The sequence below is a fragment of the Bos javanicus genome, chromosome 10 (assembly GCF_032452875.1).
Source record: "Bos javanicus breed banteng chromosome 10, ARS-OSU_banteng_1.0, whole genome shotgun sequence".
NCBI classification, from domain to species: Eukaryota; Metazoa; Chordata; class Mammalia; order Artiodactyla; family Bovidae; genus Bos; species Bos javanicus.
The window spans coordinates 86,545,106-86,571,755 of NC_083877.1; the positions used below are offsets into that span (position 1 = coordinate 86,545,106).

A 26,650-nucleotide genomic window follows, 5' to 3' on the forward strand; every position below is an offset into this window, starting at 1 on the left:
AACAAATAAATCACCTAGAGGTCTTTCAAAATGCAGCCGCTGATTCAGTAGGTTGGGGTGAAGCTGGGCTCCTGCCTTTGTAATAAACCCAAGGGGATGCCAACACTGCTGTCCCCAGACTGTGCCTGAGTAGCTGGCATGTATCACGACAGATACACACTTGCAGGAGAATTACGCCTCTCTTTGCATCAGCTGAGACCTCAAGTAAGAAGTTACTTCCCTTCTTTGTGTCTCAGGTTTCGAATCTAAAAACTGCACACTAGTGAAAGCACTTCCATCACAGAATTCTTGTGATGCTTAAATGAGCGAATACACTAGACAGATTTAGCACACCTCAAACAGTTGTGTGTTTTTAATTGTTAGGATACCTGACACTCCTGGAATGTTTACTACCCGCCAGGAATTTTCCAAGTGCTTTCAAATCTTAACCCACTCAAGCCTCCAAACAATACTGTGAGGTAGGTCCCATTATCTCATCATCCCTGTTTCACAGATTTTCCAAAACACTGAGACACAGAGATGTGGAGAATCTTAGTTTACAGAACACACCTAGGAGCAGCTGGGCTGGTGTTTGAAACCAGGGAGGATCTGGCCTCTAATCTCCCCTCTGGGCTGAAATAAATGTGTGTTCCAGGCTTTGACTTGAGGTTTTACCTGGCTGCAGACCAGCAGGGGGCAGTCTAGGGCTAGCTGGCCGCAGAGCCCACTTAACAGTGTGTGCTGTGCTAGGCAGTTCACTCAACTGACACTGCGTCTTCAGCATCTGAGAACTCCCCTCTCCCCTCCCACTCAGGTCCCCACGTGTAGGAGGCCCCAGGAATCCAAAGGAAAGAAGAACCCTGCCAATTAGCTGCAAATCTGAGTTCCCTAACAAAAGACCAGGACTGGGGGAAAGCAAATAGGAGACAAGTTTTCTATAACTCACTTTATCCCAAGAGCACAACCAGCCTGGGAAATCTACAAATTTATCTTTATACTGAAAGTCTAGCAAACAGGGTTGGGAATTAGGGTGGGGGAGTGAGGTGGAGCCAGGCCCCAGTCCCCGCCCCAGAGCTATCACAGTCCTGTAAAGTTCTTGTGCAAGGAGATAACTGTTTTTGATGGGCTGAACTGGCCAGAAAGCCTTGGGAGGTTGCCAGGACTGGCTCGAGGCATTTTCCACCAGCCTAGGGCATAGCAGTCAGGGACAGAGACATAAAGGCCAATTGGGAGCAGTCGCTGGGAGGGGAGCACAGGGAGCCCCACTCTGGGCTCTTCGGTAGGCTCAGGCCTCCCTTTATTCTGGGACTCTGCAACAGGCGGGGCAAGTGGCCTGAGGGCTTCAGAGAACCGGTCAAAGCGCTGTCTCTTAAGACTGCTGGAGTCCCTAGCACATGCTCAGGGCTCCGGTACAGGTTGGAGTCATGGAGGATGAAGATCTGAACCAACAGGAGCATGATGGCACCCCTTCGCAGATGTCCCCACTCGAGGCGGAAGCCCGTGGCTACACCCTATTCAGAATCTTGGACAGAGAGTTCACGATCAAGGTGAGCAAGCGCCGGTGGGCAGTCGTCCTGGTGTTCAGCTGCTACTCCATGTGCAATGCCTTCCAGTGGATCCAGTACGCCGCCATCAATAACATCTTCATGTACTTCTATGGGGTCAGTTCCTTTGCCATCAACTGGCTGTCCATGTGCTACATGCTGGCCTACATTCCTCTGCTCCTGCCGGTGGCCTGGCTCTTGGAGAAGTTCGGCCTGCGGACCATCGCCCTCGCTGGCTCTGCTCTCAACTGCCTGGGGGCCTGGGTGAAGCTGGGCAGCCTGCAGCCGCATCTCTTCCCAGTCACGGTGCTGGGCCAGGTCGTCTGCTCCGTGGCCCAGGTCTTCATCCTGGGTATGCCCTCCCACATTGCTTCCGTCTGGTTCGGAGATGATGAGGTGTCAACAGCCTGCTCCATAGCTGTCCTCGGCAATCAGGTGGGTGGAGGAGTGGGTGTTCACTGGGGACTGAGTGTTCATTGTACCGAACTGCCTCACTGGGTGAAGGCTGTGTTTTCCGACTGCAACAGTGTTTGCGACCCTAGGTGAAGTGTGGCTGAGTCTGACTAAGTGTGACTGAGTGACTGTGTGAGAAAAGTGGGGAGACAGAAGGATGGGCCTTTCCTGTCACCCACGGTGTCTCCTCTGCAGGCAGAAAGCCTGCTGTCGCCATCTTTATGATCTCATTCCTCAACTTACTTCACCAGCTTGAACCTGTGAGTTCTGTGCTGCTGTTCTTCCTCGGGGAGCAGTCCCTGCGCGTCAGACTATTCTGTGTCTTAAGCTTGGCAGATGTTTTTTGCCCGTCCAACCAGCTTTCCTCAAGCGCAGCATCTCCCATACCCCGTGGAAAGCAGAGCGGGGCCCTGGTGGCCCTGCTGTTGCTCTCACCTTCCTTACACACAGCTGAGGCCAGGACAGCGGGTCAGAGCCCGGGGCCCAACTCCTTCCCTGGAGGTTAGAGTTGAGTGCAGGAGGATAGAGTAGAACTGCTGCTCTGATTTCCAAGGCCTGCAAATCACGGGAAGTCCTGGGAAGCCTTTGTTTTTCCTTCATTCTGAAAGGAGAGTCTTAAATTCTTTGCATCTCCATGAGTTTATGGGCCAGAAAGTTGGGCGTGTTATGAACCTGATTTTTTAAATTGTGTTGAAATTGACATATTTGTAATTTTACCCAGTCATACATGTACAATTCAATGGCATTATTTTCACAAGGTTGTATAAGAATTACTAATATATGTACCCAAAACTTTTTTTCTTCATCCCCAACAACTCTGTACCCGTTAAATAACAACCTGTCCTTTCCCCTCCTCCTGCCTCTAGTAAGCTCTTCTACTTTCTATGAATTTGCATGTTCTAGATAATTCATATAACCAAAATCAAATAATCAATATTTATATCAATAAATCAATAAATAAATCAATATCAATAAAAATGTTTTGAGATTGTGGGTCATATAAGACTTCTAGGGTGAGACTTCAATAATATTTGTCTTTCATGCAAAGCCCTCACCAAAGATACAGGCAGGTGAGTCTAGCTTACAAACTCTTTTTTTATATGCTGATAAAACTCAAAAACTTATTATAATTATTGTTATTTTAAAAGTTTTGAAATTGTGGGTTATATTAGACTTCTAGGGAAGGTAAAGGGGAACTGAATGCCAGTTCTGGTTTCTCCTTCATGCAAAGTCCTCACCAAAGATACAGGCAGGTGGGTGAGCTCAGAGGCTGGCCACTGGGGAAGGAAACTAGACCAGTGCGCCCTCAAATGGTGCCCATTTACCTCACTTGTGGGCCCAGGACAGACTACAGACGCCTGGGCCCTCACCTGGACTTCTAATCAGATCCTCCAGGGAAGAGGCCAGGCGCCTGTGTTTCCACCTGGCTTCCCAGGCGAGGTTTGTGATCAGACGTGAAATCACCAGGAGAGAGGAGCTCCGTGCCCTGGGAAGGCGCCCTCCTGCCTGGAGCCGGGTTCCTGTCGGGGCTGGCGTGTCTGTGCTGCTGTAGGAAGGGTCCAGTTCCCAGGGGGAGGAGCTGGGAGCTCAGTCGCTCTCCAGAGTGAGATGGGAGGGTGGGCTTGGGGCGGCGCTTATAATTCTGATTCACTTGAGGTTCTGAAAATATCCTGGACCCCTGGGGCGTGCGGGGCAGGGTGGTAGAGGCCCTGCAGGCCTGTGAGGTGGAACCACAGCAGAGTAACTGCTAACCCTGCTTCTTTGACCTTCAGCTCAGTGCACTGCTTGGGAGGAGGCTCTGGTAGCCTGGCCTGGCTTCTGTCTTGGCCGTGTTGCCTTGGCAGGCAGTCTTGAGGGCCTGATGATTCCGTGGAATCAAGTCTATGTCTTCTGTTTCCTTCTCGCTTGACCTTCCCACCCAGCCTGTCCCTTAGTAGATTGTGGACCAGGAAGCTCCACACCCTTGTACCTCCCACAGATACATGAAGTAAACTGTATATCTGAGGTTGTTGCTATTTCTCCCAGCATTCTTGATTCCAGCTTGTGATTCATCCAACTCAGCATTTCACATGATAAAGTCTGCATATGGGTTTCCCAGGTGACTCAGTAGTAAAGAATCTGCCTGCAATGCAGGAGACATGGCTTCGATCCCTGGGTTGTGAAGTTCCCCTAGAGAAGGAAATGGCAACCCACTCCAGTATTCTTGCCTGGAGAATCGCATGGAGAGAAGAGACTGGCAGGCAAAGAATTGGACATGACTTAGCGACTAAACAACAGCAACTCTGCATACAAGTTAAAATAAGCAGGGATACTGCTTTGTCATACTCCTTTCCCAATTTTGAGCCAGTCAGTTGTTCTATGTAATGATCTAACTGTTGGATTCTTGACCCAGATACAGAATTCTCAGGAGCCAGGTAAAGTGTTCTGGTACTCCCATCTCTTTAAGAATTTTCCACAGTTTGTTGTGATCCACACAGTCAAAGCTTTTCATGTAGTCAATGAAGCAAAAGAAGATTTTTTTCTGAAACTCCCATGTTTTCTGCATGATCCAACAAATGTTGGCAACGTGATCTCTGAATCCTCTGCCTCTTCGAAACCCAGCTTGTACATCTGGAAGTTCTTGGTTCTTATACTGCTGAACCTAGCTTGAAGGATTTTGAGCATTCCACATTTAAGAGATATCATAACGATATTTGTTTTTCTCTGTCTAACTTATTTTACTCAGTATGAGAATCTCTACGTCCATCAGTGTTACTGCAAATGGCATGATTTCATTCTACCTTAGCGATGGGAGTATAGGAACATTGTTCAGTAGTTTGCAGCTAGAGAAGAGCCAGCTTGCATTGAGAACTCCAACTATAATTTTTTCAATAGGATTGATACCGAGGGGTGTCATAAATGTACGTAAGTTGAATTGTGAAGCAAAAGAAAGATCTCTGTGGTGTCTTAAGAGGGAAAACAATCCCTGTTTGTGTTCTAAGAGAGAACGGAAGTTGGGGATTATGATTCTTATTAGGAGTGGGTTAAGTGTGTACTGTCCCCTCTTGAACACTTATACTACTATTGATTCTCTCTGTCTTCTATAGCTTGGAATTGCCCTTGGGTTCTTGGTCCCTGCTGTCTCGGTACCCAACATCGACAACCCTGATGAGCTTGCCTACTATATCAGCATCATGTTCTACGTAACAGCAGGTGTGGCCACTCTGCTTTTCATCCTTGTCATCATCGGTAAGGTCATTAGCAGATTTAAGGGGTGGGTGGGGACGGAGGGAGGTCCTGCTGACTTGGGTGAGGACCTTATGAACATGACCCTAGAACACCATTCTAGGTACCATGTATTCTATAAAATATATCTACAGAAACTGGAGGCTGGGCTTCTAATGGTCTTTAAGCCTTATAGCCTGAGTAGTTGCTGCTCATACAGTGCTAGCTGGTCCTGTGTACTTTGTTAGCTGCTCAGTAAAGTTTAGCTGTAATTCACCAGTTTCCTAGCGTGACCTCATTAGAATTAATGGGCAGCCTGCTGATTTCCTTGATGAAACCCCGGTGAGCATTTATGATGTCACAGGCCCTGTGCTGAGTGTGCCTGATCTCATTGACTCTTCAAGGGCCCTATAGAGGGGATCCCACTCTCAGTTCACTTAACTAAGGGGAAACTGATACTTGAGGAGAGTGAAGGTATTCAAGATCAGATAGTAAGTGGCAGAGATTGGATTCAAGCCTAAATTGTTTAACTCCATACTCTAAAGTTCTGGAACAAAACAGGATTGACCTACAAACACTAGTCCTCTCATACATTCACCTGAAAATACCTGGGGGCCACATTTCTAAAATACTTTTTAAAAAAGGTATATAAGATAGGCTTATTATGGAAAAATCTAGAAAATACACAAAAAAAAGCATAAAGAAAAGGATCACCATTGTACCAGCTAACCCCAACCAGAAACCTCAAATAACTACTATTAATTTTATATGAATATATATCTGAGCATTGAGATATTTGGTTAATACGATTTATATCCTCTTTTATCATCTGAGTGATATCACACAGGCTGTGATAAATTCAGAAAGAGTGCAGAAGAAGTGTTCATTTTCAGTGAGTCATTTGTCTTTAAAGATTAACCAGCTGTCTCTTAATATCTGAAAATTCCACCACACACGTTTAAGTTTTCCTTCCTTCCTGCCGGCCTCACCTCCAGAGTCAAACAATTTTATGATCACGCACCTCATCCAGCTGTTCTTACTGTCATTCCCTCACCGGGTCCAAGCGAGGAGGGGCTGCCTGATGGCTTTTCAAAGCTCACAGGATCCCTTGGATGGAGTTCCTTCTTGCTCCTGGAAAGGTGGGATCTGTGAAGCTGTGGCTGAAAACAATCTCAGCCAGAACTGAAGTTTCAAACTGTAATGTACCTAGTTGTCAATCCTTGTGTTTGTAGCAAATGAGGGCCTGGTCCTTTGCAGTTGAGATCTGAAGGTAGGACATTTCTACAGCGTGACATTTTACTATTAAACACACACAGTCCTTGAGTAAAAAGAACTGAAAAATCTTATCTGAATTGTGGTTTGCAGTTGGCAAGTCCCTGAGCAAACCCTGCCATTACAGATATTAAAAAACAAAACACTTCTTTCCTTGATTTCTTTCCGCTAATAGAAAACTTGGGACCAATTTGTTAGCTCAGCTGGTCAAGAATCTGCCTGCAATGCAGGAAACCCTGGTCTGATTCCTGGGTTGGGAAGATCCCCTGAAGAAGGGATAGGCTATCCACTCCAGTATTTTTGCCTGGAGAATCCCCATGGACAGAGAAGCCTGGTGAGCTGTAGTCCAGGGCACTGCGAAGAGTCAGACACGACTAAGCACAGCACATACACATAATAGAAACGGAGGTGAACAGGCCAGACAATGGATGAGAGGTTCCTAAAGGTGGTAGGTTGTTCAAGACTATTTCCAGAGAAGGAAGAAGCAGGGCCCTGTAGTCTGGGCTGGAGGGTTGTCTGAGCGGGGGGATCATTTGATCTTCAAGTGATTAAATCTCATTTCCAGAGCTTCCTCTAAATGGAGACAGTCTCCTGACCTTTCACAAGTGTTCTTATGGAGTCTGCGGATGAAGATGGTGCTTCAGCTGGGGGACCAATTTAGGCAGACAGCTGGTTAAACTGATCTGGCCCCCAGAGAACTGGACAGCAGTCAGTGCAGTGAAATGGATTGTACCGGCTGTACTGAAACTAGAACGTACGGAGAATGGTTTTCCCACTGTCCCTCCCAGGTCCTTCCTATCAGAGCCCCAGTCCTGCAGGAGCGCGTGTTAGTCCTCTGGTTTCCCAGGAGGCATACTCTGAGAAACTAGGGAGGGACTCGAGGTCTCTGCAATAGGAGCAGCTCCTTCCCTCACTCAGGGAGCGTTTATTGGCAGCAGGTGCCAGGCTCTGTGCTCTCATGGGCAGCCCAGCCCTTTCCCCGGGAGGAGCTCTGGGGCTGAGTCCCCATCTGGGCCCACGAATCCCAGAGCCTCAGCTCTCACTTCCTTTCTGTCCACTGGTTACTATGGGATTTTTCAGTGCTCTGCCATTTGGTATTTGCCATTTATTACAGGACTCCTTTATCCTCGAGCACTGCCTGGAAAGTCCAATGATCGCAGCTGTCCAAAGGTCATTAAGAAAAAGTAGTCAAAGGACCAGCCCCTCAGCCACAGACAGTGAGATGCAGCTTCAACAGAGGAGGCTCGAGAGGATTTAATCAAAGAGTTAATACTTCCTTTTGGAGTCTGAGCCCCTTCTCAGATGAGGGAGCCAGCTCTTATCCGTGTGTCAGCTGTGCAGGAGTAGGACCAGGGGACTTGCAATGACCTCTGTTTGTTTCCTTTCAGTGTTCAAAGAGAAGCCTAAACATCCCCCCAGCAGGACCCAGTGCCTGAGCTATGCCTTGGCGTCTACTGATGCTTCATACTTAAGTTCCATCATCCAACTCTTCAAAAACCTCAACTTTGTGCTGCTAGTCATCACCTATGGTATGATGCACGTGTGTCCGGGGTGTACTGGGGCTGGGCATGTGAGACAAGAGACCTGACGTTTCTGTGTATCTTACTGTTTCCAGATCCCAAATGTATATGTAAAGTCGTCATTTAGGATTAAGCAGAAGAGCCAGCTGTGCTTCAGAGTCTTCCCTGTTCCTTTAAGTTTACCTGGGAAACCATTCCTTCCCCTGTCAAGTCACCTGGCAACATGTCTGCTGACCCTCCAAGTCTCATCCCAGTATGTCTGCTGTGAAGCAGTATTAGGTGACCATTTATTGTGCTGTTCTTAGTACATCTTTGGAGAAGGAAATGGCAACCCACTCCAGTACTCTTGCCTGGAAAATTCCATGGATGGAGGAGCCTGGTGGGCTACAGTCCATGGGGTCACAAAGAGTCAGACACGACAAGTCATTTCCAGGTCTGTTTTCCCACAAACTAGGAACTCCCTGAGAGTAGGGATTTATGTCTATTAACCTATATATTTCCTCAGCAGTAGGAGAAATTATAGCCTGGAGCAGGTACTCCAAGCTGACAATTGTTAAATGGGTGATTGAATGAATGTATGGATGGATGTTTACATGAGTCTTACTATGTGAATCATTCCCCAACCAATCCTTCATCTGCTCACTTGGCTCCTTTTTTTACCTGAATGCAAGACAACATCAGGTATGGTAAGAAGCAGATGTGTCCAGGCGTGTACTTCAACTAGAAATGTGAAAGAAGAGACCTGATGTATCTGGATTTGGGGCATTTTTATACTAAAAAATTATTTTCCTGAAAGTCAAGTCTAACTGGGTGTACTGCATTGTTGTTTTTATGTTTTTTGTTTATTAGTTTGGCCACACAGCATGTGGGATTTTAGTTCTCTGCCCAGGGATCGAACCCACATCCCTCTTACATTGGAAGGCAGATTTTAACCACTGGACCACCAGGGAAGTCCCTGTTGGGAGTTTTTAAGTCACTGTTTTAATTTCACTATTTGCAATTGGTCTGTTCATATTTTCTACTTCTTTCTGGTTCAGTTTTAGAAGGCTGTGTCTTTCTAAGAATTTGTCCATTTCTTCAAGGTTGTCCGTTTATTGGCCTATCGTTTTTTATAGTAGTCGCCCTTTGTATTTATGTGGTGTCAGTTTTAACGTCTCCTCTTTCCTTTCTAATTTATGATTTTGTGTTCTTTCCCTTTTTTTCATGATGAATCTAGCTAAAGGTTTATCAATATTGCTTATCTTTTCAAAGAACCAGCTTATAAGTCCCTACTATTATTGTGTTACTGTTGATTTCTCCTTGTATGGCTGTTAGCATTTGCCTTATATATGTGGGTGCTTCTATGTTGAGTGCATATATATATATATAATTTTTATATATCCCTTGATCATTATGTAGTGTCCCTCTTTGCATCTTGTAATATTATTTATTTTAAAGTCTATTTTGTCTGATATGAGTATTGCTCTAGCTTTCTCTTGATTTCCATTTGCATGGAATATTTTTTATTTCATTCTGTCCCTTTCAGTCGGTGTGTGTTCCTAGATCTGAAGTGGGTTTCTTATAGACAGCATATATATGGGTCTTGTTTTTGTATCCATTCAGTCAGTCTATGTCTTTTGGTGGGAGCATTTAATCTATTTACATTTAAGGTAATTAACAATGTGAATGTTCTTATTGCCATTTTGTTAATTGTTTAGGATTTGTTTTTGAGAGTCTTTTTTCTTCCCTTCCTCTTTTATTCTCTTCTCTTGTGATTGGATGTCTATCTATAGTGATATGTTTGGGTTGCTGTTTTTGTTCTTGTGTATCTATTATAGGTTTTTGGTTTGTGGTTTTCATAGCTTTTGATAAAACAGTCTCTCTATATATAAGGTTGTTTTAAGTTGCTGATCTTCTGATTTCAAGTGCATTTCCAATGTCCTGCATTTGTTCACTCCTCATGATTGCTGGTTTTGATATCCTATGTGTGTGTGGATTATTTTCTACCTTATGTTAGTCTTTACTAGTGAGCTTCCCCATTTGCAATTTTCTTGATTGTAGTTGCCTTTTCTTTTTTTTTCCCTGCCTAGAGAATTCCTTTAGGATTTGTTATAACACTGGTTTGGTGGTGCTGAATTCTTTTAGCTTTTGCTTATCTGTAAAGCTTAATTTCTCCGTCAAATCTGAATGACCTGTCTAGGTAGAGTATTCTTAGTTGTAGGTTATACCTTTTCATTACTTCAAATATATCTTGCCATTCCCTTCTGGCCAGCAAAGTTTCTGCTGAAAAATCAGCTGATAACCTTATGGGAAAGATTGAGGGCAGGGGAGAAGGGGCAACAGAGGATGAGAGGTTAGATGGCATCACCAACTCAATGGACATGAGTCTGAGCAAACTCCAGGAGACAGTGTAGGACAGGGAAGCCTGGTGTGCTGTAGTCCATGGGGGTCACAAACAGCCGGATATGACTTAGCACCTGAACAATGACAAGCTTATGGGAGTTCCATTGTATGTTATTTGTTGCTTCTCCTTGGTTGCTTTTAATAGTTTTTCTTTGTCTTTAATTTTGTCAGTTTGATTAATACGTGTCTCTGCATGTTCTCCTTGGGTTTATCTTGTATGGGAGTCTCTCTGCTTCCTGGACTTGAGTGAGTGTTTACTTTCTCATATTAGGAAATTTTTGACTATAATCTCTTCAAATATTTTCTCATGCCCTCTATTCTCCTCTTGGACCCCTATAATGCAAGTGTTGGAGAAGGCAATGGCACCCCACTCCAGTACTCTCACCTGGAAAATCCCATGGATGGAGGAGCCTGGTAGGCTGCAGTCCATAGGGTTGCTGAGGGTCAGACACGACTGAGCGACTTCACTTTCACTTTTCACTTTCATGCATTGGAGAAGGAAATGGCAACCCACTGCAGTGTTCTTGCCTGGAGAATCCCAGGGACTGGGGAGCCTGGTGGGCTGCTGTCTATGGGGCTGCACAGAGCCAGACACGACTGAAGTGACTTAGCAGCAGCAGCAATGCAAGTGTTGGTATGTTTAGTGTTGTCCCAGAAGTCTCTGAGACAGCCTTCATTTCTTGTCATTCTTTTGTCTTTATTCTGTCCCACAGCAGTGATTTCCATCATTCAGCCTCCCACCTCATTTATTTGCTCTTCTGCCTCAGTTATTCTGCTATCGATTCCTCCTAGCGTGTTTTTTATAGCAGTTACTGTATTGTTCACCTCTGTTTGTTCTTTATATTTCCTAGCTCTTTGTTGAACATCTCTTGTAACTTCTCAGTCTGTGCCTTCACTCTTTTTCCAGGTTTGGCATTTTTGCAAGAGGAGGTGAGCTCAAGTCCTTCTCCTCCACTCTCTTTTGGAATCGAGAGGCTGCTTTTAGTTTAGATGCTTGCTGCCTCTTCCCTCAATGTGTGCTGGCTGTTATCCTGGTGATATGGGGTGTGCACTTACAGCAGGCCTTGCGTGCCCCCAGGACAGTGGGCACAGGGCCTGGCGCCTACTCATGGGTCTCCTGGTGGCAATCTGTGCCTGCCCCTCGAGCCCACCAGGACAGTGGTGACTTGTGCTGTCCTTGGACCTCCTGTAAGTGGTGTCCTGTTTCCTGGGCATGCTCACAGGGAAAGAAGCTCTCATGGTGGTCCTGCCCCTCCCCTCATGTGCCCCCAATAATGGCACCTTGCCTCTCTGGCAGGCCCAAGCATCTTCTAAGTACACCCTTTGTTGCCGCAGTCACCTATTTAGGCTATTTTCACACAGCCAACCCTGGTCCTCTCCCTGGGTCTGACCTCTGAAGCCTGAGCTTCATCATCCAGTCCCCGCCTGGACCGATGGAGGAGTATCTCAGGCTGGGAGGTGCCGGGAGACGGTGCTGGCCTTCTGTGCAGGTCATTCTCCTTTTTGCCTTTGACAAACCAGCTGCTGTGCCCTCCTCCTGGGCTCAGAAGCTCTTCCTCATCCAGTCTTATCCCCTTCCTGGTGAGGAGGCTTCCCCAGGTGCGGGAACCTTCCCTCCTTCACAGCTCCCTCCTGGGGCAGAGGCCCCACCCTGATTCCTTCTTTGTGGAGGTTTTCTCGTCTTTATGGAAGTCTGGGGGCTTCTGTCAGTGTTCGGTAGCTGTTCTGTGTGATTTGTTCCATTGCAGGTGTGTTTCTAATGTTTTGGTGGGAGAAGATGAGCTCCACGTCCCACTCCTCTACCAGCTTGGTCCCCCTCCTGGGCCATCTTCTCACCCCTGTTGGGAAGCCCTTCATTGTCCTTCTCTGAGCACAGCAGCTCTCTCCACGGGCCTGTCCTTTATGGGGATCCTGGCAACTAAGCCTGTGCATGAGTTACAAACAATAGTGGCTCCTGGGAGGGATTGAGGCAGGGTGGGGGCCACACCCACGTTTCCCTGTGCTGAGCCATCTGCTTGGGGGTGAGAGAGAATGGCTTCTGAGTGGCTCTGTGGCCTGGGGTCCTGTGGATTGGCTCCAGTGAAGAGGGGTGCCTGAGGCTGCCATCCCTGGGCACCGTGTCCTGTCTTATGTCCTTCTAAGTGGACCTAATGCCAGGTGTGCCAGTGGCAGTCACGTGAGCCTCAAAATTAGCTGAAATTAAAAAGACCCCTGGTGAGTCTTCCAGACTGACCTCTGTATAATTGTTTTTCAAATCTGAGTGTACCTTTCACATCTATAAAATTGGAAGGAATATGACCTACTTTATCTTATTAGGACTGTAAGGTGTTTAGAGAAGTGTCTAGTACATAAGGACGTGCTACTGCCCTCACCACCAGCATCACCACCACGACCACCAGCATCATGACCACCACCACCACCATCACCACCAGCGTAACCACCACCATCACCACCATCACCCCCACCACCACCACCATCACCACCTCAAGCACCCCCATCACCCCCACCCCCATCACCATCACCACCACCACCACCATCACCACCAGCATCACCATCACCACCAGCATCACCACCACCCTCACCACCAGCGTAACCACCACCATCATCACCCACCACCACCACCATCACCACCACCATCACCTCCACCACCACCAGCATCACGACCACCACCACCACCACCACCACCATCACCACTACCATCACCCCCATTGCCAGCCCCACCATCACCACCACCAGCACCACCACCAGCGTCACCACCAGCATCACCACCACCATCACCACCAGCGTCACCAACACCACCACCACCACCACCATCATCACCACCACCAGCATCACCACCCCCACAACCACCACCATCACCCTCACCCCCACCACCCCCATCACCACCACTACCACCACCACCCCCATTGCCAGCCCCACCATCACCACCACCACCACCACCATCACCCCCATTGCCAGCCCCACCATCACCACCACCATCACCCCCATTGCCAGCCCCACCATCACCACCACCACCACCATCACTATCACCACCAGCGTCACCACCATCATCACCACCATCACCATCACCACCAGCACCACCACCACCACTACCACCGCCACCAGCATCACCACCACCACCATCACCCCCATTGCCAGCCCCACCATCACCACCACCATCACCCCCATTGCCAGCCCCACCATCACCACCACCACCACCATCACTATCACCACCAGCGTCACCACCATCATCACCACCATCACCATCACCACCAGCACCACCACCACCACTACCACCGCCACCAGCATCACCACCACCACCATCACCCCCATTGCCAGCCCCACCATCACTACCACCATCGCCATCACCATCACCACTAGTGTCACCATCAGCGTCACCACCACCACCACCATCACCATCACCACTGTCACCACCACCACCACCACCACCACTACCACCACCACCATCACCACCACCACCATCACCACCAGCATCACCATCACTACCACCACCAGCATCACCACCAGCATCACCATCACTACCACCACCACCATCACCATCACCACCACCAGCATCACCACCACCATCACCACCACCACCAGCATCACCAGCACCACCAACATTACCACCACCACCTGTCACCACCACCATCACCACCACCACCATCACCATCAGCATCACCACCATCACCACCACCACCATCACTACAGTCACCACTATCACCACCACCACCATCACCATCAGCCATTACCATCAGTTCCTGAGGCTGCCCTGCCTGGGCACCGGATCCTGTCTTACATCTTTCTAAGTGGACCCAATGCCAAGTGTGCCAGTGGTAGTTGTGTGAGCATCACCACAATCATAACCATTATTATGAAGGGAGGGTAGGAGACCCTTTTCTTTGGATCAGTTTTAGTCTCATCTTAGTTACACAGTCACTATATGGTTTTGGACAAATGGCCTCATTCTCTAATGACACCGATTACTAAAATATATTCTAGGTGCTCCATTTACTTGATGGATGAATCAATGAATCAGGAGCATCAACTAGATGTTCTTTAGGGTCCTTTCTGGTTTCAAATATAGGATTTTGGGTGATATGGAATCTGAGAAGATAGTTGAAAGAGGGATGTTGAAAAGAGGTGACAGTCTACCTACAGAGGGAGTGTTGTCAGGGGTCAGAGGTCTGGAGCATTCTTTAGGGGGCATAGGTCATCAGGAGGAGGTGGAAACGTGTCCAGTAGTTTCACTGAACCCTTAGGTCAGGCCAACCCTTAAGAGGGATGTAGACAGTTCTGACTGGGAGTAATATGTACTTTCTGGAACCTGCGTTTCCAGGACAGAGCTAAAGGGATGAGTCGGCAATGCTGTGTGGTTAAGAAGAGATTCAAGTGATTACTTTCGTTTGTTTTGGCACATTTCTTCTTCTCTGAGGGCACCACTCTCACTGCAAGGAGGTGAGCGTTTCTGACCTCTCACCTCTGGGGGCAGAAGTCAGCGATGGCCCCAGCAGGAGAATATCCCTAATGCTGTGTTTCTCCCTGCCTCCTTCAGGTCTGAATGCTGGTGCTTTTTATGCCTTGTGCACCCTGCTGAATCGCATGGTGATCTTCCACTACCTGGTAAGGGTGTCCCCCAAAACTGCTGGATCCTGAGAGAAGGCCATCTCTAGTCTGGGCAGGAGCTGGGGAGGCAGCATGCTATGGTGTGAGCTCCAGGATTTGGAGGGAGGCGGCTCTGGGTCTCACCCCCACCACCAATAGAACTCAGATGTGTGATACACTGGTTTACCGTCTCTTAGCTCTCATTTTCTTTTCTCAGAAGAAGCCTAATTACTTATTGAAAGATTAGTTGAGGCTTAGAAAGTAAATGCTAAGATATACATGTGTAAAGTATATAATGTGGTGCCGGACAACATAGTAGGCAAACACATACACACAGACTCGCAGCTGATACATCTCAGTTGTGAAATGGGGACAAGGTTTGATTTTAAACGCTTAGTGACTCAACAGAAAGCCTGTTGTAAATGTTTCCAGAACCAGGGAGGGTTGGGAATGGGACTCTGAGTATTTACAATCAAGAATCCAAGGCCCAGGCCTCCTTTTAAAAATCAAGGGTCTCATGCTTGTGGGAGCATGGGCCACTGTGCGTTGAGTGTTCCAGTGTTGGAGGGTGACAGCTCTGAGTTCAAATCCTACCTCTGCACTTAATAAAGGCCCCATGACCTTGGGCTAGTGGGCTAATCTCACTGTGCCTCAGTGTCTTCATATGAGTATATGGGGATTATTGATTCCTAACCTTATGGTAGGGAATTTGAAGAATTAAATGAGATGATGATATAAAAATCCCCAGCATGCTGTCTGGCTTCTAAAAACACTTTAAATATATATAATTATTATCTTTCTATCCCTTTAGCACTGATAGCTGGAAAAAAATCTAAGTGTGGAATCTTTGGATATATATACAGTTTTTCCATCTTAGAGATGGGAATAATGACAAAGGTTTCCTATAAAGATTATATTTTTAAAAATCTATCTAAAAGTGGTTCTAGGATAGAATTTATTTTCCTCCAGGATTCAGTATGATCCACACACATCCAGGGTTATATTATGTTGGGAGGAGCAATTATTCTAGGATTCTATTCCCACTGGCAGCTTCTTACAGGTCATCTTGTTCTAATACTTCCTGAGAACTGGCTCTAATGGCACGCCAGTTACTTGTCTTTACCCCCTTTGCCTGCTGGTGACTGCACCCATCAGATGTCTTGTTCCATCCTTGAGTGATCCTTGGGGCTGTGGTTTTTCCAGGGGGAAGGTGTGATAGTTGGAAGAATCGGCCTGACCATCGCTGTTGCAGGAATGCTTGGGGCTGTGATCTCAGGCATCTGGCTGGATAGGACCAAAACCTACAAGTAAGTGACTCTTCCGCTTGGACTGAATTGGAGACCATGTTATGAAATGACATGTTCATTAGGAACATGGCTCCGAGGATGTGATTGCAGCAGCTGGGGTCTGAGTGGTCAAGGAGGCAGTTCAGATGTATCTTCTTGGAGGCTCGGTTTCCTCATTTATAAAATGAGGGAAGCAGTGCCTTCCCTGTGGGGACCATAGGAAGATTAGAGATAGAGAACGTCAGGCCTTTCCGAGTTCCATCCAAGTAGATCATGGAAGGAGCAGAGGAAGGAGAAAAGAAACATAGAAAAGGATCAGCAGTTGGATGTATGTGGAAACGCCAAAGAGTGGGGATGAGAAGGTGGTTCCATTGCCAGGTTTCCATGGCTCCTTCATGGACCCCATGGGGTTAACCAGGGTGCTCTGTGCTTCCAACAATTCTCAGTGTATTACCTTGCAGTTGCTTCCACGTCATTGGTAAATACCGTGATATGGTTTAGACCTGATTACCCAGTGCATTTCTAAGAGCCACTAAAATTTTAGTGGATTGCAGGCTAATCAGAGAAGGCAATGGCACCCCACTCCAGTACTCTTGCCTGGAAAATCCCATGGGCGGAGGAGCCTGGTAAGCTGCAGTCCATGGGCTCACTAAGAGTCGGACACTATTGAGCGACTTCACTTTCACTTTTCACTTTCACGCATTGGAGAAGGAAATGGCAACCCACTCCAGTGTTCTTTCCTGGAGAATCCCAGGGACAGGGGAGCCTGGTAAGCTGCCATCTATTGGGTCGCACAGAGTCGGACACAACTGAAGCGACTTAGCAGCAGCAGCGGCCAGGATGCTTACTAAAAACACAGATCCCCGGGTTCCACCCTCATGGATGTCAACTCAGTAGGGGAGTCTGCATTTAGAAATCAACCCAGATGCCTTGATTCAGTAGCCAGCCTTGGAGAAAGTGCTCTGGAAACAGAGGCTCAACTTGTGTCTGTCTCTGCATCCACTGGGTGCTCAGTTAATGCTGCTCAGTGGGGCAGCTGCCTGGGCTGTCCTGTGCTGAGCAGGGCAGTATTCTGGGCTGCTTTGTCAAGGCCTCCAAAGTTCCCAGTGTCTGGAGGCAACAGATAGCGGCAGACCTGTTCTCTGCACACAAACCCACTTCTGTGAGGCTCTGGTCAGACCAGGGCTCCCTCTGGCTGCTCTCGGCAAAGGCCAACTGAGGCCCTCCCTGGGGATGTGGCTGCCTGGCTGGACACAAGGAGGAGCCCAGCTGGACCTAATTACTGCTGGCAGAGCTGGGCTACTGCCTCGTTTCTGCCATATGCTGGTTGCTGGTTTCAGGTAGTGAGGACTGGCCGCCCTTGAACCGGGGAATAGCAGCATTTCTCTTTCAGGCTTGCTCTGTGGCAACAGAAAGGAGGGATTGGAATGTTGGTGGGGCCGGGATGTGGGCAACCAGATGATTCAGATGAACCAGAAAAGACAGTGAAAAGACAGTGAAAGGCTGGGAGGACACTGCAGAGTCTAGCTGACACGGTTCCTAGTGGCATTTGATGTCTGCATCCTGCAATCAGCATGGACATTCTTCTTTCCGCTCCACTACTTGGGCAGAGAAAGGGTGGGGGAGCTCTGTCATCTGGGCATTTTGGTGCCTGTTCCTTCTCCCTGAGGCTCCCACGTGGGTCTCCTTTGGTTTGGAGACAGAAATTGGATGGTCAGGTCCATTTATGTCTGGCTGAGGCTACAGATGGTTTTGTAGACAGGCTAGTGGTTTGAGAAGAAGCCGTGTGTAAAGAAATATGGCAAAAGGTGAGCTTGTGTGGTCAGCAAGGGAGATGGGTGTCCATGGGGCTGGGTTGTGAGCGGGAGGGCCTGGATGCGGGGAGCAGAGCGAGAAGAGATGAAGGCCCTCTGACCTCAGCAGCTGCTCAAGACCCAGGAAGGAGGGGTGTCCTTCAGAGGCTGTTGCTCTTTTCCAAAGACTAACCGGGTGTTAGTATTCCTGTGTGGGGGAGTAGAAAGAGCACAGATTTCCAATCCCAGCTCTGGGTTCAAACCTTAGCTATGCGGTTACTGCGTGCATGACTTTGGACACATAACCTGAGGCTCATGTTTCCTTTTTGGTCACATTCAGGGTAGTTGTACAGACTTTTCTTGCACACCTTTTGTAAGAGTTGAATGAAATACTAACTGCATGTAAAGTGCTTAAGAGAATCTCTGGCGTCCAACAAGTGCAGTATTAGTTTGATGTAAGCACAGTATACACCTGCCAGCCACCCCACCGTGTTTCTGGCTTCAGCAGAGATGAGGGAAGGCTCTGAGCTTTCGTGGTCTGAGTCCTGATGCTCGTGCAGAGTGCACAAGGAGGTGCCTTGTGAGTCCCTGACCTCAGTCAGGAGGACAGGGAGAGGGGGCCGGTCCCAGTGCAGGACTCAGGGCCACAGCGGTCCTGAGGGGCAACCTGGGTGGAGGGGCACAGGCAGGGTGAGCCTGAAACGGAAGCCAGCACAGATGGGCCTTCTGAGGGACCAGCAGAGGGACACGCACCCAGGAGGGGGCGCAGCTTTCTGCCTTGGGCTTTGGAATCAGGGGCTAGTTCAGGGCTGGAGACTGTTCTCTCAGCTGCACTGTCAGGAGTGGAGGAGTTCAGATTCAGCAGGAAAAGCTGTGCTGCACGTGTGCAGGTGGCAAGAGGAAGGATGTGGAGACAACAGAGACTCTCACAGTCAGGTCCCTGCCCGGCACTGTCTGGGGGCCGGGGGGCAATGCAGACAAGCAGAATGGGCTTCTTGGTCCTGTGACCACTGCCACCTGACCACAGCTGGTGTGAGTCCCATTTTTTTTTTTTTTTGTGAAGGAGGAGACGAAAGAGCTGTGCCCTTCTTTCATGTAGGTAGGATGTGTCAAGTCCAGGTGCAGAGTGATCTGGTTGAGAGGGGTCTACAGCAGAACAAACATGCCTCAAGATGGCTTCGCACTGTCCTGGTCTGACCCTTGGTAGCTCTGAGCACAAGAACTATTTGTGTGATTATGGGTCTTCTGTCCACTAACCACATGGACACCGTGTCCATATGAGTAGATGTCCCAGCACACAGCAGATGACTTGACATATAGTAGGTGCCCGAAGGATGGGAGGGAGGGAGTGTGGGAGGGGGGAAGGAAAGATCCTGGTGAAGTCTGCGGGCCGTCACTTAGAGCCTTCGCCTCTCTTTGTAGGCAGACCTCCCTGGTACTCTACATCATGACTCTGGTGGGCATGGCGGGGTACACAGGGACCTTGAACCTGGGACACCTGTGGATAGTATACATCACTGCTGGGATAATTGGGTAAGTTTCACCTCTCACCTGCTTAACTGGAAAGTACCACCGCATGGCTCCTAGAGCTCTGACCTCCTAGAAGCAATAGGAATCCCTCTGCAGCCTCTCATTGACCTCCAGAAAGATGCAAATGGTGGCCAGAGGTCATGTTCACCTGTCAGATTTCAGAAGGCTCCCTGGGGGCTTCCAGGCCCATCTATGCTGATGAGATGGACCGTGTCCTTCACAAATCTCTAGGAGGCTAGGAAATATCCTGTCTTTATGAACTCTGCCTGGGACAACAAGGGGCCACAGAAAGCACACGGGTCTGGGAATCAGAAAGGGTGGGTCATAATGTCACTTATGCCGGGGACTATCTGAAACCCCAGGCATGTCACATAACTGCTCTGAGACCCAGAAAATAAGAGTGGTCTGCCATATGTATGCAGGTGTTAGAAGCCATGAGAGTGATTACAGATGTGAAAGCAGCAGAAGGTGTGGTGCAGATGTCAGATCACAGAACTGGAATTTTCTAGACCTGTTATATGAGAAAGAACCTGTCCACAGGGACCTCTGCTCATTGTCACCTCCCAATTATTTTTCTGTGGGCTGTACATGACTGTGTGTATGTGTGAGAGAGAGATTGAGTCTGCTTTGCTGGCACCTCTCTGGAGGACACTCAAGACTCCGAGCCCCTACCCTTGAGTCCCAGAGAGCCATGGAGAGGCTGGTCAATATCCAGGGACTTCCCCTGCCAGCCCAGGGCCGTGTTACCCATCACACAGCAGTTCTCAGCTGAGGGCTGAACACTCCAGGCATCCCAACCCCTCCTGTAAATTCTGGCCCTGTCTAATTGATGGTCAGATGCAGAAGGAACAGGGATCCCCAAAGGGCCAGCTGAGAAAATAGCCTCGGCTCCTTTCTGGCCTGCAAGGGTCCCTGTTTTCTTGGCCTGGCCTGATTTTCAAGGGCCTGGAATGTCTTGATGGGAAGAAAGCCAACAGGCAAAGTCGTTGTACGGAGGAGATGGGCTCCTGTCCTCCTTGTTCCGGAAGTCCTCCATCACCTTGTTTCTGTGATCTGGTCGTCAGCTTCTCCATAACTGGCTATCTCACTCTGGGGTTTGAATTTGCCATGGAGCTGACATACCTGGAATCAGAAGGCATGTCGTCTGGCCTCCTCAATGTGTCTGCCCAGGTAGGCCTCTCGTTGGGTGGTGGCACCGGAGCCGTGGGCCTGTGTTCCCTGCTGGGCTCGGCAGGTGAGGCGCTGCATAAGGCAGCTCTCAGCTCCCCGTGGGCTGCGTGGCTGGGCCCCTGTCTCCCGTCTTCTCCGTGTCTTTGCAGGTATTCGGGATCATCTTCACCATCTCCCAGGGCCAGATTATCGACAACTATGGAACCATGCCTGGGAACATCTTCCTGTGTGTCTTCCTGACCCTCGGAGCAGTGCTCACTGGTGAGTCAGGGCCTCAGGACAAAGTGATGCTCTGACTGCACCTGAGTTTACGCTGTTGGCAGATTCAGACCCCAGTGTCCTGACTGATCACGCAGATCCGGGACACTGGTGCAGAGGTGCAAAGCGGAGGGCTCATGAGGAAGTATCTTTGGGAAGCATGAGCATGGGCTTTGCCCCCACCCTACCCCCAATAGACCCTTGTCGGAACCCTGTACTGTGACACTGACCTCCATAGCCCTTGACCATGGGCAAGGGGACCAGCCTCTGTGAGCCCCACTTTCCTAATCTGTAGAATGGAGATGGCTGTGAGGCTTGGAGCACTGTGTGCAAACTCCCTGCAAATATCAGGGGTCTATGCATGGAGGCCAGTGTCGTCACTGGCTTCTTCCTGTCTGTACAGCAGTGGTTCCCAGGCTCTGTCAGGCTGGCTGGTGGAACCTCCAGATCCCTGGAAGGTCTGAAGGAGGTGGGATACCCGTGACCCTTAGGAGAGTTAAGGGCTCCCTCTCACGGATGAGCTTGACCATTGCTCTGCTTGATAACTTGCCCTTCTTTGTCATCCCTTGATCTTAGCATTCATTAAGGCAGATCTCCGGAGGCAGAGGATCCTGAGAATGTGAGTATGTGGGAGCTGCTTGGCTGAGATGTGGGCACAGACTTTGCTGAGGCTGTGGCATTGGGGGGAAGTGGAGGGAGCGCCCGGGGGACTGGTGGCTGTGAGAGCAGCTCAGCGTCACACACGTGGAGACAAAGGGTTTCCTCTGTGGGGCTCAGCCCCGCTTTTCTGCTGCCCTCTCCGGGTTTTTCTGCCACTTCCTTCCCTGCTCCTGGCCTCCCTGCTCTGGTCCCCAGAGCTGGCCCCTGTGTCACAGTCTGCCGAGCAACACCCACCCCGGGGTCCTGAGACAAGTCCTGAGGCCCTGACTTCTCTCCTCTCAGCCTTGATCGGTGACTGTGGAGGAAGGCTGGGGGCTGGCTCCATCGCTCCGTCATGGTGGTGGTGGTCTCCAGGCAGTGGCTCTCCTGGCATGTGACTGCCCCCCAGGCAGTGCCAGGGGATGGAGAGACCAGTAGGTTGCCAGCAGGGCTCTAAAAGGACAAGTCAGGAAGCAGGCATTGGTGGTGAAAGGGGAGAGGACCAGGAGTTTGATCTAGAACAGAAAAGTGCTTCCCAATTGCTCTAATGGGCTATGGAGTATTTTAATCAAACTGTTAGGTTTCAAGTCTGAGCCAGGATGAAAGGAATTTTCAGCTTTAAGAAGGAGCATAGTAGGATATATTCCTTTAAAAACAGAAGAAAAGACCTAAAGCTTATTACAGAGGTAATACATGTTTCTTTGTAAAATAACTAAAAAATATGGAAAAGTGTAAAAATTTAATGGTCACCTGTAATAGCATCAGCTAGAGATGAGGTGGTGGTATTTTTGCATTTCTTACATATGTCCATGTCCACATATAATAGTGTACATAGATGTATTTTTTAATAGAAATGGAATCTTGTTCTGTGTGCTTTTTTTTTTTACTTGTTGCCAGCGCTTTATCAGTTTGTTAGTTTCTTACAATACACTTTTCCCCCCACTTGCAGCATACCTTTAATGACTGCACAATGCCCTAAGAACTGAACATGGATAAACACGATTTAACAGTTTTCTTGTCCAGGAACATTAAGGTTGTTTCTGAATTTTGTTTTTAAACAATACTGTGATCAGTGTCCCAGAAGCTGGATCTTCGGGCCTGTTCTTTAGCAAAGTATTTCCTTGAGTAACGGGTCAGTGGCCATGCCCATGTTTAAGACCTTGATGTGTATTACTCACCTGTCCTCTAGAAAGGTGCTGTCAACGCTACTTGTTTACCCTGCTCTCAGAGTATGTAAGGTCCAAACTGACGTATTTACCAGTTTGAAAAATCTTTGCCAATTTCCACAAGAAAAATTGAATCTGAAACAGGTATATTTAGTCCTTTTGATGATCGGATGCTAATCTTTAGGTCTTTGTCCTCTGATCTCAAGCTCTGGAGTTGGCAGCGGGCAGCAGGGAGCATGTTGGGGGAGGCGCCTGGGACAGGACATTCAGTGGGGCACAGGGAATGCCTGAGACAGGAGTGGTCTCCTCAGGAGCCTGCGAGAACCCTGGCATCAGCCCTGTGGAGATGGTCTGGGCCCTGTGCCACAGACGAGGACATGTGATTTGGGACACTTTGGTGAATAGATTGTGAGCCTGGGTAAAAGATGCCTGTGATAACAGGATGGATTCTAGTAAAAATGTTTCAGTTTGAAATGTGACCCATTGTGTGAAGTGATACAAATTTTGCTATGTTTACTTTATAATCTGTGTTTCCCTTTCAGATTTAGGGAAATGGAAGTCCTGGGCTGATGTTTGCAGCAACCAGAGATAATTTAGTAAGTAACATTTTACTCATTTCCCTGTGTGTTTCCTGTGGATACACTGTGCATTGGGCTTTCTACCCTGCTCCTTTCCTTAGGAGAATCTGTCAGCCATTCTACACTGCTGCCCCCAACCCCACGTCTCCATGTACACATGTCCGTTTCCTCCTGTTTCCTACTTAGGTCGTCCCACATTTCCCTGTCTCGCAGGCAGATCCTTGTCCCTGTGGGCCAGGTTTGTTATGCAGCAGGCGGTGAGGGCTCAGTCCCGTGCATGTGGACCATGGGAAGCAGCGCGAGCTGGGCCAGGAGGCCAGTGGGTGCAGGCTAACGGTGCTGTCCTGGATACACCTGGGGGGCCTGGCGGGCGGGGGTCAGAGTCACATGCGGCTTGTCCCAGGGGAGTCAGGGCTGTCAGAGGACGTTGTAAAGGAGCCATCAATTCCCCACCGAGGTGGCGGGTGTGAGTGGGACCTGCAGACTGTCCCAGGACTTCAGTCTCAGCGCCAGGGGACGACAGGGCAGGGAGCGCATCCGGCCAGAGCTGCGCTTCCTGATCAGTGAGGTGGGTCATTGGCAGAAAGAGCCAGAACTTCCAGTGGGTCAGGAGTGACACTGATGATGACAATCTGTGTTTGGGTTTCCATTTGTCTTCCAGTTGGTAGTTCTTGGCCCTAGAGACACTAAGCCCTATTTATCTGTGACTTCAAGGTGATGGTGTTGAGGGAGGCGGGTGTGTGTGCATGAGTGTGTCAGAGACAGGAGGTGGCATGAGTGGTTGAAGTCTGCTGCTGGCTCCTGAGTGAGGGCTTCTCAGAGATGAGACTGAGCTGGTGCCGACAAGTTAGCAAGATGGAGAACTGGACGCTGGATCTCCCGCTTTGCCTCCGCCACGGGCTGCCCTGGGTGTCGTGGAGGGTGAAGTGCCGTTTTTCCAGCTGACGTGGCCTGCGTGTGCTCCGCCAGCCTCGATGGTCAGAGCTGTGTGGGGCTCGGCCTGTGCTTGAGGCCTTGTTGGGAGCAAGATGAGCCCCTGAGGGATGAAGCAAAGTATTCCTAAAACAGCAGACAAACGCCCAAGTTGGCAGTTAGTACTTAGGGGCCTCAGAGCATAATCTTCAGGGCATATTAATCCCACCCAGCTAACAAGTGTGACCCTGAAGAACTTCTAATTCTGAGCCATTGTCCCGCAAGAAATCTGATGACAAACAGACCCAAGTCTCTTCTTCTATGGGGACGCTATATTAATATATACATACTTTGAGCCATACTGCATCCTGTCTTGGTAACAGTTCACTGTGCGTCTGTTCCACACACATGGTAACCGTGCTCCTCATCCTGGGGGCTGCCCCTGACTGGGGGTAGTCAGCACTCCTGAGAGGGGTGCAGACCTGGCCCATCCACAGCCACGTGGGGGTCCATCCAGGTGGGGCGAGGCTGTCAGAAGGGGAGGAGGGTGACCGGAGCTCAGTGGCACTCACACTGAGGTGGTCCCTGGAGGCTGTGGTGTCCCGGAAGGCTGACCTTTTGCTCCTCCTTTGCTCCTGTCGTGATGGTGTGTGTGTCTGGGGAGCACTATGTGTGACTGGAGTCCCTGTCCTCGTCCTTGTTCAGTCGGGGATGCTGAGTGCCTGGGACTCGCGTCTTCCCCCCGGATTCCAGATGTACGGGCAGGCAGATACTCAGCAGGGTGGAGTCCCTACCTCCTCACCCCAAGGGCTGTCCACTTGTCTGTCTTGTAGAAACCCCAGGAGGGGGAGGAGGAGGAGGACAGCAAGAGCAGCAAAGCCCCCACCACTGTCCAGAAGGAGCATTTCTGAGAGAGGGCAGAGGAGCGACTCGGGGGACTCAGACCACCCCCACCTCTCCAGCCAGCACAGCTCTGCCTGCCAGCCCCACGGCCTTCACCGAGCAGCTTCTGGGGGAAACAGGAGGAACATCTGTGTCTTGGAGGACAGCGCTCTGCCTCTTGGAAGCCACTCCAGAGCTTGCCCTGTCTCTATGGGGGAAATGCCCTTTCCACTACACGTGTTGGGCCCCTGCCCTCCCCCTGCAGGTTCTGGGAGCTGGGAGTGGGGCGGGCAGAGAGAGTCCTGGAGTCAGTCCTGGCTGCTGCCTCACCTTCCTGCTCCAGTCCCTCTCTAGGGAGATGTTCTCCAGAGGAAGGGCGAGCCCAGCCCACTGTCTGTGCCCTTCATCACAAACTCACCTGGATCATTGCCCCCGAGAACTCCAAGGGTCTCCCGAGAGATGAAAGGGCAGAAGGAGAGGTGGCCCTTGAATGGGCCTTGGGTCTGCTGGCTTAGATGACCTCGTCCATCTCTGGTGGGGACAGTGTTTGCAGCCTCTCCTCATCCCTCTTCCAGCAACAATCCTTTCTCAGACACCCTGAATTTAAAGGGACTCCTTTCAACCAGCCCAAGCTGACCTCTCCTGCCTTGCCTGCATCTGGCTCTACTCAAGGCTTGGGGAGAATCACCTCAGAATAAGACGTTTCCGCCAGTTCTCCTGTGCCCTGAGCTCTGTAATCAAGACGCCTGTGCTGTTCTGTTGTGCCCACTGCCTTGGCCACAGCACCTTGGAGTGGCCTGCGTGGCAGCGGTGCTTGGGCCAGGACCCGAGGTGAGCCCGCGGTGTCTGTGTGCACAGATACTCTGCACAGAAGAGAAGCCAGACTTCTGGCAGGAGGACCGAGTTAGGGGTGGGAGGGAAGTGGACAGTGATGGTTTTTTCCTTTCGATAAGGCCAAAGTGTTTACTCTTCAGTGGCTTAAAATGCATAAACAAAATGCTTACTGAAACTACTGCTTTATTTTTAATATATAAATAGTTATTATGGCTTGCCTTGTCATTTTTTGGGGCAGAGACAGCTTTGAGGGTGGGAATGGGAAGGAGGGGTGGGGGCTCCATACCATGAGAGGTGGTCCTCTGCTGCATAGATGTTGCCATCTAGTGGGTTATTATTTTTTTTAATTTTTATTGAAGGATAATTGCTTTACAGAATTTTGTTGTTTTCTGTCAAGCTTCAACATGAATCAGCCATAGGCATACATACATCACATCCCTTTTGAAACTCCCCCCATCCCACCCCTCTAGGTTGATACAGAGCCTCTGTTTGAGTTTCCTGGGCCATATAGCAAATTCTCGTTGGCTATCTATTTTACATATGGTAATGTAAGTTTCCATGTTACTCTTTCCATACATCTCACCTGCTCCTCCCCTCTCCCCATGCCCATAAGCTCTATGTCTGTTTCTCCACTGCCGCCCTGTAAATAAATTCTTCAGTACCA

At 49.3% G+C, this 26,650-nt stretch overlaps 1 protein-coding gene across 2 annotated transcripts; it reads left to right on the plus strand.

Moving 5' to 3' along the window:
* Positions 1 to 1,344: 1,344 nt before the first annotated feature.
* On the plus strand, positions 1,345 to 26,650 carry LOC133254998 (heme transporter FLVCR2-like). 2 transcript variants are annotated; one of them, XM_061429531.1, is made up of 11 exons: positions 1,345 to 1,958; positions 5,063 to 5,204; positions 7,841 to 7,981; positions 14,889 to 14,956; positions 16,142 to 16,245; positions 19,440 to 19,550; positions 20,612 to 20,717; positions 20,867 to 20,978; positions 21,552 to 21,594; positions 24,413 to 24,425; positions 25,104 to 26,650. In XM_061429531.1, the coding sequence occupies exons 1-11, from the start codon at positions 1,374 to 1,376 to the stop codon at positions 25,179 to 25,181; spliced, it is 1,503 nt and encodes a 500-aa protein (XP_061285515.1). In that variant the 5' UTR covers positions 1,345 to 1,373; the 3' UTR covers positions 25,182 to 26,650. The 2 variants fall into 2 exon arrangements, with proteins under 2 accessions (XP_061285515.1, XP_061285513.1); XM_061429529.1 differs by lacking the exon at positions 24,413 to 24,425 and adding an exon at positions 23,323 to 23,376 and having other exon boundaries at positions 1,346 to 1,958.

Bases quoted from the DNA above. Each gene is read 5' to 3' on its own strand.
- LOC133254998 (XM_061429531.1), top strand. From the start codon at position 1,374: ATGCTCAGGGCTCCGGTACAGGTTGGAGTCATGGAGGATGAAGATCTG. The intron at 1,959-5,062 runs GTGGGTGGAGGA...TGTCTTCTATAG, and splicing joins TAGCTGTCCTCGGCAATCAG to CTTGGAATTGCCCTTGGGTT. The intron at 16,246-19,439 runs GTAAGTGACTCT...CTCTCTTTGTAG, and splicing joins GATAGGACCAAAACCTACAA to GCAGACCTCCCTGGTACTCT.